The following is a 12,942-nucleotide window of genomic DNA, read 5'->3' as shown; positions in this document are numbered from 1 at the left end:
TCAAAACCTCTCAGTACTCATTTCAATGTTTACTTCTTAAAGAAGCTGTTTAACACATCAGAGCTCTGGGATATTAAATATATTCTTTATTCTGCCTACAGAGATAAATAAGGCATATCGCTTTACAGAAGATTTCATCTCACCCCCAAAATACAGCTGTGCAAAAGCATAATCCTATCCATAGAGAACAACAACAACAAATCTATAAAATAGATGTTTCAGCAAATGAGTTGAGTTTCACAATAAGTGAAATTATTTCATTTACTGCAATGAGCAGTTTGAGGCTCATTTTCCTTCTTTATGTGAGAACACACTCTGGATTTTATCAGAATGTTTTAGTGTGCATTTTCTTCCCCAGCATTTTGGTATTCTTTTAGCATGACAGACTTGTGCAAGTTCTTTTATTTTGACCTCAGTTTTGAAGCTCTTTATACTTAGATTTGCACTGAAATTGGCTTATTATAATCACATTAGGTTCCAGTCTTACAAAGATTTGCATACATGCTTAATGTCAACTGTGTGAATAGTCCTATTAAGCTCAGTAGGATGACTCTTGCACAACATGAAGTGTGCACAGACATCTCAGAAGACTGAGGGCCATGTGTCAGAACATCAAAACAAGTTATCCATCATTTAATTTTAAAATAGAGCTGTGGAACTAATGTGTTATTTGAAAAAACATTCTGGACTTATCTGAAATCCCAGAGGCACAGCTTAATTCAATTTCTTGGCTCTCACAGTTTTTGAACGGTACAAGTTCAAAACCAGAGATGCCATTTCAAATGAAAATAGCAGCTAAGGTTAAATATGAGAACAGTTTTTTTTCCTATGGGATAAAATAAGTGTGGGGTTATCTAAGAAGCTGTAGATATTTTCGAAGCTCTGCATGGAAAGGTTTCTAGATGATGTCCAAAATGTGAATATTGTGTCTCTGTTTTAGAAAGATAAATCCTTTTAACTTTATACTGTCTTCATCCACTTCTCACCCACTCTCAGCTATAATTACCTAATAAATAAGATCTTTCCCATGAAGTTGTAACTTGCAGAGCTTCGCTGCCAAAGAACTTGCACACAAAGATTGTTTATGATGAAGATTTCAAATGATAATAAAAAATAGTAATGCTTCCCACATTCAGAAATATATGCAGGACTACAGTATCAAAAGTATATCAGGATGGGCATCTGCATATGATGTGAGGTGGGCACAAAAAATTTATATCAACACCATTTTTATTGCACTTCAATATAAATAGCAAGCATATTTCCTTATGGCCTGGTTTATGGAGTTTTGGACATTTGCTAAATGGTTGAATGATTTTTATCACTGGATTTTGTTAATGTTAATGTAAATTTCACAAGGAGAAAAAAGAACAACTAGCAAAACAAATGTACATGAACTATTTCCTCCTTAGGGGGTGTGTGGCAGAACAGTGTGTGAAGGAACACTGTATGTTGTCAGCGGGTGAATGAATGATTCCTCCAGTGTGGAGTGCACACGTGTAACTGCTGAGGTTGTTCTCACGTTAAACTGTGGTTCTTTCAGACATCTGCAGGACCCCTCTGCATGCTGTCCAGCCCAGCTTTCTGGAGCACTCTGCAGCAAAAGCATTGAATTGAAGGGAATTGAGGGGAGGTCACAACAGTGCTGTGCTCACTGTCCTTAACAAAGGGTGCGGCGATGCACGACGACTCTACGCGGCCCAGAGAGATATAAGCCAAGAGAAACTGCATCAGTGCAGAGCAACTGTGCTGCCACTGCGAGATAACGTCAGTGCAGTCCTATCTAAAAGCTGCAGTTGTAGGGCTCTCCTGAGCAGTACACAGCATGAACTGCAACAGAGCCAAGAAACATGACAGCACTGTGTCTGACTGAACTCAGAAAATTCTTGCAGTGCTGCTGCTTTCCCAGACTTGAGGTCTGTACAGCAAAACCAGAAATCATTCACAGGTGAAGATCAGAGAGAAGGGTACTGAAAATGTACGTTCTAACTAACCCAACTAAAGAGACTCATCAGCTGCAAACAGCCCTGAAAGAGGACTGCAGAGAACCCGTGGTAAAACAGATCGCTCAGAGCAGAGGGAATGAGAATTTAAGAGGTCGCATCACCAAACCGTGTAACAAGATGCCAGATCTGCTGAGAGATAAAGGCAGCCCATAGGGGCAGGGCAGCTCCATAGAGAGGGTGCCCAGCAAGAGATAAGCCCAGCTAAGGGAACTGGGAAACCAAACTGAGCATAAAGGAAGAGGCTGCTGTGAGGGCAGCAGGACTGCTCGCTGGTAACCCAGCTCCTTGCGATAACAAATTCATGAATGTGGTCCTTAACTCCCAGGGCTGTGTTTGCAGCTGGCCATGAGGAAGAGAGAGCATCCACCAAAACCTAGGGCTGAGAGAAGTAGAGCAAAAGGGAGGAACAAGCAGCTGCCCAAGAGGAGCAGCACCCCAGCAGGGAGTTTTGTGCAGAGCAAGAAGCCAGGGCAGCAGGTGACCTGAACGTAGCCTGTGTCCATGAAGAACTCAATTCCCATGATATCCTGGGTGCTGACATCATATCAGCAACCTGTCTGTGCTGGGTGCTCTTCAAGTGCTCAGGGAAAGGGAACATGGGTAAAGTCTTGTAATGCTAAATTTCACAACTTCATTATTTTCCTTGGGACTCAGTCCCCAGACAATTTTACCATTTTATTTACCTTATACATAATTTAGGTTTGAAAACCTGTGCTTAGAAAGAAAGGAGAAACAAAATCCCAGCAATATGGCTGGGGGAGGGGGGGGGGAACAGAAATATCAGGTATTTCTCCCAAAGTTTCAGTGAAAGTACATTTATCTTTAGAGTTGAAAACTGTTTAGATTACTTCCCCCCATCAGTAGAAGAAAGTCCAATGCCCACAGTCACGGCGATGACATTGTGTTCACACACCAAGGAGTCCCATAGGCCAAGTGATGGCTGCAAACAAGGCAGTATGGAACAAGTCCTGTCTGCCATCCAGCACCAATCCTGGTCACAGCCATTCCTCTCACTACAGTGACATTCCACTTCGCTTCTTTGAGTCCTTCCGTGCAATAGGACTGAAGGATAAGATCTCCTTGTAGATATGTTCTTGAAAAACAGAAGAAAAAAAAAGTGACTAGCATGTTATCTCCCATTGCAGAGGACACAAGTGAAACTTTGACCACTAACCATGTGCAGAGAGAAGTACAGCAGGTGCAAGCTGGGAGGAAAAGGCAAAGTATAGATGGGGGAAAAAAAAAGAATTCTGAAAAGATGAAGGGAGAAGGAATCTCTGCTGAGTACGTGGCAGCAAGAGCAAGGAAAGGGAGACGTATGCCAGCATCGAGGCATTACTGAGTGGTTGCAGCTTAGCTGGCCTTACTCAGCATGCTCACAGGAAACAGGAGGAGGCAGGAAAGTCTCTGCTACACGACGTCAAATAAAGTAAACTTCTTACTTTTCCATTCTTCTATTGAAAGCTTTTCATGCTCCAGAGAATCATCGTAGGACTGTTGTGCCTCTGTCTCCTCCTCAATGTCTCGGAATTGATCGAAGTACGGGTGGGCCAACGCTTCTGTGGCTGTAAGGCGCTTCTCCACATCCAGCTGCAGCATCTTGTCCAGCAGGTCCACTGCTGTGGGAGGAGATGGGAACATGCTAAGTGGGTGCAGTGCAGAATGGCCATGCTGTGCACAAACCCTGAAAGCCACAAGGCTAGTGCTTCCACTAAGATGTTTCCATACCTAAAAAAACAAACAAACTCCTCAATCTGGCCAAGGCAGCACAGAGATCCCATCAGCAAAGATGCAGAATCTGCCAAGCAGTGGCCTCAGGTAACTTTTACTAAGGGAATGTGTAAATTGTGCGGAGGTAACAAATCAGCCTCAGACAGGCATTGGATAGTCTGCAGGAATGTGAACAATTAAAAAAACAATTGCTTTTAATTCATGTGTATTTGCCCTGGGAGGGGCAACCTCCTGCTGGGGTGCAGTCTGCAAGGAAGGAAGCAATGAGAAGTTACAAAAAAGAAGAGCAACAAAATCGCAGCCGTGGCAGTCAGCCCAGCTCCTTTCCAGTTGTGAGAACTTGTGAGCAATGCTCAAACTTACTTACCCTGAGGATTGGCTTTGGGGAAAAGCACAGACAAATCCTTCTTGGGCATTTTTGGAAGAGACTTGATATAATTTTTAGCCTGAAAGAGAAAGAAAAGAGCACATGCATTTACTGCAACTGGACAATTGTGAGGGGGCTGTAAAATAGAGCTCTTGGGCCACATTATTTAGGAGAACAGCAAATGATCTCAGATGTCATGTTTTAGTGACCAGCTTGTGAGGGACTGTTTTTATCACCTGGAATACAGAAATGCTGGTGCTTTAAGAACAGCTGAGCTGCAGAACAGTGGCAGGAGGTATTTGCTGCAGCATCAACCCCTCACCCAGCAGCCCCTATGATCCACACCAGATCTCAGTGACAAGTGTTGAGGTCAAATGTATCAGGGGTGTCACTGACAAAAATGTCTTCCACGATGGGAAAGACTGCCATCTCTCCTGTTTGTGGCTGCTGTAACAGCAGCACACAGCTCATCTCACTGTGAGTTAATCTCTCCCCACCATGCCTCTGACAGCAAGACCTGAACAGCCACAGAGCTTCCTTACCGCCTTGTCCTCAAGCTTCTCCGCAAAGTCATCTCCCGGATGCCCTGTTACTTTCAGGATCTGAGTCAGCTGATCAAGGTCTGGCAGGCTGTGTTAAAGATTGTCCACCTGGCAGCAAGCCCTGGGCTCCACCCAGCAGCTCAACCTATGGGCTGTGTGCAGGAGCATCCCAGGAGCAGCAGCAGCTCTGAGCAGGTTATAATGCAAACCCACAAAGCCACACAAGCAGAGGCTCATTACACTCTGTGCATCCTCTCTTCCTAGGATGCAGTTCTCATCAACACTGAGTTTTACTTGCACAGTTCTACCCACACGTATGTCCGTGGGTTTGATAGTATGCAAGGGCTTGGGTGTAAAGCTAGGGGAATACAAGGTTAGGCTGCTGACACAGAGAGTATGTAGCCAACAGAGAGGCACATCTCTAAGGGTGCCTTGGCTCCCTGCTATATTCTCTGTTCTGCTCATCAAAAAGATCCCCTGTGATTGTCTCCTAGTGCACTAGAACTGATGCTGATTTCCCTGTGTAGCCTCATTCCTAAAGGCTCTTACACACGTGCCAAGAATTTTTACCCCTCTGAGGGAAAAGGTTTCATTTGAAAGGATACAGTCTTTTCCTTTAAACAGTGTTTTCCCAGTCAGCATTTCTGCCATGATGCAACCGATAGACCAGATGTCCACTGTTAGGGAAGAAAGAAGGAAAAATTTAGAGTAGCTTCTAGGAGAAAAGGTTTGCAAGAGCTGCTGTCTGCTTTTTCAGTCTGCAGCAGGCACCCATTTCAATCCCAGTCCCATTTTCTGCCCTCCCCAGTTCTTTCTACACTGCTAAAATCTTTGCTTTCACTGTTTCCCACAGGCACCAGCTGTGTCTTACTCCACATCAGGGGACACTGGTTATAAAGAGCAAAAACATCTGGCAGATTAGGTGAGATATGACCCAGGCATGACAGTGAGGTCTTTGGTTTGTCACCAGACAGTCACACAGCTGAAGCAATGCAACTCACCTGTCTGGTTGTAATGCATCCAGTTCAGGATGACTTCTGGAGCTCTGTACCAGCGCGTGACCACGTAGCCTGTCATTTCAGCATCAGCATGTCTTGCCAAACCAAAGTCCAAGATCTGCAGATCACCAAAGTAGGAGGGAGACGAAGGGCAGGAAAGAATAAATCAATCAATCCTACAGCAAGATTCTGCTTCTAAGAGGAAATGCAGCAGAGCCATTCAGATGGGCTCAAAGCACCGTCTGCACCAAAGCCACCTACGGGACGGCTCCAGGAACTACAGGCTCGTCTTAATTCCACTGTGAATCGCAAACCAGCTGCCGAGCCAGCTGTCCTGCAGGGACCGCGGGGAAAGGATCTGAGTCGTGCGCTGCCACCTGGAAGGTGACTTCCTTTGAAGCTTAAGTTTAAACTCCGTGCGATTTTTTTAACGGACTTCTAGAAGCTGGAGGCCAAGGCTGCAGTGACTCACGTTTCCTATAACACCCTGCAGCTGACAGGAGATGACCTCTCCTTCCCAACTGGAGATGAACACAGCTCGACCCAACCTTTACAGGCAGCAGAGCCACTCCCAGCAATGCACATGACAGAAAACACATGGGAGACTGTCACCCCACCGAGCAACCTTCAACCTCTGAAGCAATCTCTGCAGAGCAATACCAAAAATAACTCTGTCTAGAATCACAGCCACTGTGTCTCAGGGCCTAGTCAACAAGAAGCAAAGGGTAACTGGGGCTGTATCCAGTTATCCTACAGGGATCATCCACCTAACGCCAGTATGGCTCAGCAGTATTGTATGAATTTAGGAAGTCGTTATGAACTTCAGTGCAGCCAGAATGACAGTGGCAGGATGTTCATTCCAAAGCTTGGGCCCTGATTCAGCAAGTTGCATAAGCAGGTGAGTATTTCCTGCTGACTGCAACTGCTGCGTAACGCAGCGCCTCGAGCCGAGCTGCGGGATGTCAGGGGAAGCGTGATGGATTCCTGCTCGCAGAGCAGCTCATCCGCACCCGCACCTGCTACCTGTGTTTTTCCTACCTTTAGCTGGCAGTCTTCATTCACAGCCAAGTTGCCTGGCTTCAGGTCCTAAGACAGAGGAGACCAGAATAAATGGGATGTTTGGATTTGCAGCTCATCAACACAAGCCTGAGTCAAGCCTCAGCTCGCCTGGGATGCTTTCCCATAACATTCTGAGCCCAGTGCCAATATAGCTATACTGTACAGCTTTAAATTGCAGTGGCTTTTTTTTCCTTAAACAGTTTTCACTCAAAAATCATAAAGTACTTCACAGCTTGCCAGCAAATAGAGCATTTCTGCTAAATCTGAATAAGCATTGGAGAGCAGCAGAGCCAGAGAATTCAGAGCAGACAGGGCCATCAGCAAAATGATGTTAGACATTTGCTAATTTTATGACCAAGCTGCATTTCTCCTAAACAGATAAAATCAGAGGATTGGTGCACATGAACTTACCCTGTGGACGATTCCAGCAGAATGAATATACTGCAATAAAAAGAGAAGCCACAATTCACCAGCAGATAAAACTGTTTTCTCAGCAGAGAAGTGAGAGTTCCAAAGAGGAACAAGATGGGAACGCAGCGCTGGCACCCAGAGCATGTCCCAGACCATGACCCCACAGGAAAACCCACAACCACAGGAGAAGCAGTGGCTGATGGGGGAAAGCCACCCAGGAGCAACTTGAAGTCTCCAACTGTAACTGCAAACACTGTCAGAAACGCGCTGCTGCTCTGAAGAAGCAGCATTGAGCAGAACAGGGAATAGCAGGCAGCAGTGCCTTAGAACAAGCTGCCTAGTATCTTAAAACTATCAAAACAGTGACCTCCAGATTACAGACAGAGCTGTGGTCAGTTGGATGACGTGAAAACTTTTTTTCATCTTTTTCCCCCATGGTTTATCATCTGAAACAACGATTTCATCATTAAACCAAAACTGGAAATCATATTAGAGTTGCAAACAAAAACTGGAGCTTTTGTCACACCAGTTAGACCTCTGGCATTATTCTCCCCTTGCTTTATTTAAACCCAAGGCAGCAGTGATGTGGGGAAAGGTGTTATTAGAGTGAACATATAAACCATAGCTCTGACTCCAGGTGGAGGGTGTTACAGAGGGCAATGTTAAGGCATTTCAGTACATTTCAAGGTTCTGAGTGATAGCTTTTTTCTCCCAAAGGCAGTTAGAGAAGAACATTTCTTGCTCATTGTATTGGACAGAAAATCATTCCCTCCATCTTCTTCACTGACAGCCCAGGTGAGAAATTCACCAGGAGCCCCATTCACTCCTGGTCTTGCAGAGTTTTGCTCAGGGTTCTGGCAAGTCAGCAGATCAGCAGCTGTCATCAAGCGCTACACTGATGGAAGCTTCAATGCCTGATTGAGCAGCGTGAAAGGACAATCATTTGGACTGATGTGTGCTAGAACAAGAGTCGTTCAATAGCAAATACCTATTTCTCAGTGCATGCCATTAAACAAACAAACCAACCAACCAACCAACAGATCTCCCCAGACAGGGGTTGTTGCTGTGGTCAGCCCAGAGATGACAAAGCAAGATCAACTGGTGAGGAGTCACTAAGTCCAGCCGTGTCATTTCTCCAGCCCCACCTACCTTCAGCCCTTTCAGCATCTGGTAGACCAGGTACTGGATCTTTTCATCACTGAATTCATGTCCCATGATCTTTTGTAAATCTGTACGCATGTATGGCATCACCAGGTAGCTAAAAGGCAGTAAGACAAGGCCCTGAGTCTAGAAGAAAAGCACAAGGAACCAGGCTAGCCTTGTTCTCAGTGGTGTTGTTTGGGTGGTTTGTTTTTCTGTAGCTGTTTAAATCAGTGCAACTGGGTCTGGTGGCTATGTCTGTCCCCAGCCAACCAGCATGGCCTGCAGCATCGCTGGGGATTCTGACAAGAACTTGTGTGACCTGACCACCAACATGGAGGTGACTGAACAGCCAGAATCAAAGTGAAAAGCAAATCAGATCTCTGATGCACTGTGGAACATAATGCCTCACGTACTTATGTTGGTCTGTCTGTTCTCCAAGCTGTAAACAAGGGCATGCCAAATGTTCACATGGGTCTTTTCAGCCATAGGAACTGCCCTATGCTTCTGATTCTCCTTGTTATATGTGGATAGCTGGCTTTAGTCTGTCCTTTTTACAATTAGTCTGTTGAACCACACCTCAGCACAATCCATCGTGCTGCTGCTAAGCCTGTGTGTGCAGTGGGCAGCAATCGAGCCCAGTCAGGGTGAACACAAACTTCACACTTACAAGTCTTGGAATCCGTGGTAGGAAGGGGCAGAGGTGAAGACATCGAGCAGCCCAATGACCTGATGGACAAGAGAAGCCTAAATGTAAACCTAAAAAGCATTTGCTTTGCATGAGTGACTCAGGTAACAGCTCTCCATCAGCACACCTGTGAGCACTGAGAGCTCTGTCAGGAACATGAGGATTCCTCACTGTGCTCTGCAGCTAACTAAGGCTCAGAAACACCCATTACACATCTGCCTGAGCCTGGTGCCAGCTGGGCAGCAGTCAGACCCTGAGACTGCTCCACATGGCAGATGTTGAGACCTCTCAAAGCTAAGGCGCTGCTGCCTGAGAGGGCTTGTACCTAGGGGAGTTCTCCCTGAATTAGCAGGAACGATCAGAAATGCCAACTTACATTCTCATGCTGCATTTGCTTCAAGAGCATGAGCTCTCTGTATGCTCTCTTGGCAAAGATCTCTGACTGGAACGGGCGGCACAGCTTCTTGATGGCCACTTTCTCTCCCGTCTTCTTGTCTATGGCGGAACTGTGACAGACAAATACAAACCAGTTTTCATCTTGCAAATGTGTTATAACAAACTTTGCAGTTTGGAGCACACAGATTTTCCCTCTGTATGACTTGGGTTGTCAGAGCACTACCCATGATTTCTCAGGGACTAGACAGGACAGAAAGCAAAGCACCAGTGTCAGTCTTTACTCCGTTTAACACTTTCTTTAACCTGCAGCAATGAGCTGGAGCCAACAGAGCAGCATTACACAAACGGTTAAATGTCAAGACGAGTTGTAATTCTGCCTTCTCCTTCTTTAAGTCATGGAGAGTAAAGCAGTTTCCTCTTTGCCACCTGCTTGCAAGTTGTTGTCATCAAGGGTATGTTAGCATTCTTTGGTGTACTCCAGAATGAAGATAGGATGTCACATTGAAAACAGAAGGGTCGTTGCAAATTGGTGCAAATCTCAGGAGCCTGTTTACATCTTTCTCTGATTTCCAGCCACCAGTAATTCATCGTGGTATGGCTGCCACAGCTCTCACCGAGCGAGCAGAAACAGCTCTGATGCCATCAGGCAATCGATCTTCCCCCTCATAGCTACCCAGGTCCCTTCTGGTTGCTCTGAGCTATCAGTAATGAGAGCAGACATCCTTTGAAAGCTTTGATTTGACTGCGACTTTGTAATGCATTCAGCTGGAAAAAGCAAAGGCAGTGCTGGGACAGCCAGGCCAGGCTGTGTCAGCACTGAAAGTGACACTGAAGGACATCTTGAGAGGAATGGAAAGGTCTCTCTCAGTTTCATTAGTCCTTTAGCAGCTGCTGTCACTACTTTTGCCTTCATCATACGGCACAGCACAGAGGTAACTCAGCTGCCACAGCCGAGAGAGCCCACGGTGTTCTTCCCAATGGAGATTTAGGAGCAGCTGGAACTCAGGATGATACCAAGGCTGACCTCGAGGAGGGGTTATGCATGCACCATTAGGTTCCACGGATAATTGTGGCACATCACACTCGTGGGATGGGGCTGGGGGCAGCATAAAACTTCCCCAGTTACCAAGTTACTGCAGAATTAACAGGGAAAGAAACAAGCCTATGCTGGCTTCCCAGAATTTGTTTCTCAGCCCCTCTTTTCTGATTGCTCAAAGATGTGCAAAAGCTGTCAGCTCCAAATAGTGCTGTGATAGAAAAGCTTCCCAGCGATTCCCAGCAGAGGACAACAAATCCCAACTCCACAGCATTCCTCGTGTGCTGTGTACAGGAACCACCTCAACCCCACCCTGCCAAGCACTGTCCGTCCCATAACAAAGCCCCTTCTCCCCTCAGTCCATTCTAACCCACACCTCCCACTGCAGAGCAGCTGAGACTCCCATAATAAAGCACTGGTCCAAGTACTGGCATTTTGCTGGGATTTCTCTTCCCTTTTTCTGTACAGATATGAAAAATATAAAGTGCAGTTTTACCCGACTCACAGAGGCAACTCAGGACCCCACCTTGCACATGAGCAGCGAAGTGGGGAAGGAAACCTCTGGTCCCCCTTTGCATCCTGGTGCCAGTGGGCAGAGTGCAGACAGAACCCCAGCTTCAGGCACAGGGCCTGGGGATTCCTCCAGGACAGCGAAAGGTGCTTTGCTCAACATCCAGGAAAGTGGACAAATTTCTTTCCTTTTCCTTTCCTTTCTTCTCACCCTGTTACGCAGCTGGCTCTATTTGGGTGCTGACAATGGGCTAATTCAGATGTGCCCTTGCTGAAAGTCACCAGCCTCCTCCTACTCACTAGTGTAAACAAAGCGAGATCCAACTTTTCTGCTCGCTTTCACTGTGGGTACCTTTGCCCAAGTAACTCATTAACAGCAGCTCTGCTAGCTCCCTTGTCAGCTGGGGATTGCCACCAGCTGGGAAGTCCCGGCCCGCTGCTGCCTCACAGCACTCCTGTTTTATGACACAGAGATGGAAGCAGTGCTTATGGCCATACCTCCATTGCTTCTGGCCGTACCACCCATCTCCATTCCCCCATGAGACAGCATTAGCTGCTTCAGCTCTGTCAGAGCTCAGTGCTTTGTTGCAGCAGCACCCAACTCTACAGCACTCGGATATTCAGGCGCTTCCCTCTTTCTTCCAACCGGGAATCCCTGACCCCGAGCTCTGACCCGCAGGGCTGAGCCAGAGATGGACTCTCCCCACTGCCTATGGGGGTGACCGCAGGAGGCACAGGACCATTCAAGCAAACCATCGCAGCGACCGGAGCAGGAGAGGAACTGCCTTCACCACATAAAGTCCCTTCATCACGGGGTGCTGACGCACCTCTCACCCCCAGCCCTCGCTGCCCCCTCTGGGCCCCACTCACCACACAGAGCCGTAGGCCCCAGAGCCCACGGGGTGCAGGGAGGTGTACCTCCTGGGCAGCTCCCACACGGTTCTGTTCAGCTCCTGTCTGTAAAAGCCTCTTCTCCTTGCGACGTTCATCGCCCGGCGGCCGCGGGACTGCCACCCACCCAGAGTCCCGGCGTACGGCGGTGCCCCTGGGGTGCGACAGGGACGCCCAGCAATGCTGAGAAGGGCTCAAGAGAACTGCCTCGTCTGCTTTCAGCTGTCGTGAGCGAGAAGGGACATGTCTCACAGCCCTCCTCCCTCCGCCTCCACATCGCGGAGATGAGGCATCAGGTTTCCAGACACGCCTCGGCTGCGTGCAGGTATTTCTGGGCGCTCGGACGGGCGCCCCAACGCAGACGCACCTGCAGCTCCGTGTGGGGCTTCAAGGAAAGGGCGGCACCGCTCCCAGAAGCGCCGTCACGGCACTCACGGGGGCCTCATGAGATCGCCAATAGGGTGAGTAAGGGCACAGTAGGAATCCGAGGTCACGGAGGACGGTCCCCGTGCCACAGCGCCGAGTCAGCTCCGCAGGAACCTCCTACGGGAGGAGAGCTCCAGGACGGGCACCAGGGCGTTAAATCCACCGAAGAGCGGCGGGGATTTCCTCCTCGGTTTCCCAGATGTGCGCGGAGAAGGCTGCCCGCGCTTCGCGTCGTCACGTGACCGCGGTGAGCCCAACCCCCGCCCCCTTCGGGAGCTGCTCGGGGTGGGACCGTCCGAGGAGCAGCGGGGCCGGGGGGGTCCGCTCTGTTTCTGCAGCCGTTGTCACATCGCTGAGCGCCCGAGCAGCGCACACAGCCCGCCCTGCAGAGCAGAGACCTCAGCGGAGCTCTGAGGGCTCCCTGTGTCCGGAGAAGTGAGTGAGCTACGGCCGAGGAGCCGCGCTCCGCTCCATCCTCTGCCCTATGAGCGGGACTTAGGAAAACGCACCGCTGCAGTTTTGGGGAGGATCCCTTTTACCCGGCCACACGCAACCACCGCGGCGTCCTGGAATCGTCACACGCCTTCTCCAGACGGCAGCAGCGAGGGCTGCAGTTCTATGAAACAGCGGGGAACGGATGTTGGCAGCATTTTAACTTCGCTTACGCACACACGTGCAAACAGATCCTAGCTCTAGCAACAGCATAGCAAGGAAACAAAGCAGAATGGGCTGGGTTCTATA

At 48.2% G+C, this 12,942-nt stretch overlaps 1 protein-coding gene across 4 annotated transcripts; it reads right to left on the bottom strand.

The window, feature by feature from the left end:
* Positions 1-2,956: 2,956 nt before the first annotated feature.
* On the bottom strand, positions 2,957-12,116 carry MAPK13 (mitogen-activated protein kinase 13). Of its 4 annotated transcripts, none has more exons than XM_065747453.1 (12): positions 11,755-12,116; positions 9,319-9,448; positions 8,925-8,983; positions 8,264-8,372; positions 7,115-7,144; positions 6,683-6,730; positions 5,648-5,762; positions 5,252-5,323; positions 4,647-4,726; positions 4,105-4,183; positions 3,449-3,622; positions 2,957-3,099 (listed from the first exon to the last, which is right to left on the bottom strand). In XM_065747453.1, exons 1-12 carry the CDS (start codon positions 11,871-11,873, stop codon positions 3,020-3,022), a joined length of 1,095 nt encoding a protein of 364 aa, XP_065603525.1. In that variant the 5' UTR covers positions 11,874-12,116; the 3' UTR covers positions 2,957-3,019. The 4 variants fall into 4 exon arrangements, with proteins under 4 accessions (XP_065603525.1, XP_065603524.1, XP_065603526.1 ...); XM_065747452.1 differs by having other exon boundaries at positions 3,449-3,625; positions 11,755-12,112; XM_065747454.1 differs by having other exon boundaries at positions 3,449-3,625; positions 11,803-12,111.
* Between the last annotated feature and the right edge of the window lie 826 nt (positions 12,117-12,942).

This window comes from Cyrtonyx montezumae, unplaced genomic scaffold (genome assembly GCF_038088225.1).
Source record: "Cyrtonyx montezumae isolate F1298 unplaced genomic scaffold, pur_monq_1.0 scaffold_45, whole genome shotgun sequence".
NCBI lineage: Eukaryota > Metazoa > Chordata > Aves > Galliformes > Odontophoridae > Cyrtonyx > Cyrtonyx montezumae.
This window is presented reverse-complemented; position numbering and strand designations above follow the sequence as displayed.

Bases quoted from the DNA above. Each gene is read 5' to 3' on its own strand.
- MAPK13 (XM_065747452.1), bottom strand. From the start codon at position 11,873: ATGAACGTCGCAAGGAGAAGAGGCTTTTACAGACAGGAGCTGAACAGA. The intron at 5,324-5,647 runs GTGAGTTGCATT...CTTCCCTAACAG, and splicing joins GATGCATTACAACCAGACAG to TGGACATCTGGTCTATCGGT. The intron at 4,184-4,646 runs GTAAGGAAGCTC...TTTCTCTTTCAG, and splicing joins AGAAGCTTGAGGACAAGGCG to GCTAAAAATTATATCAAGTC.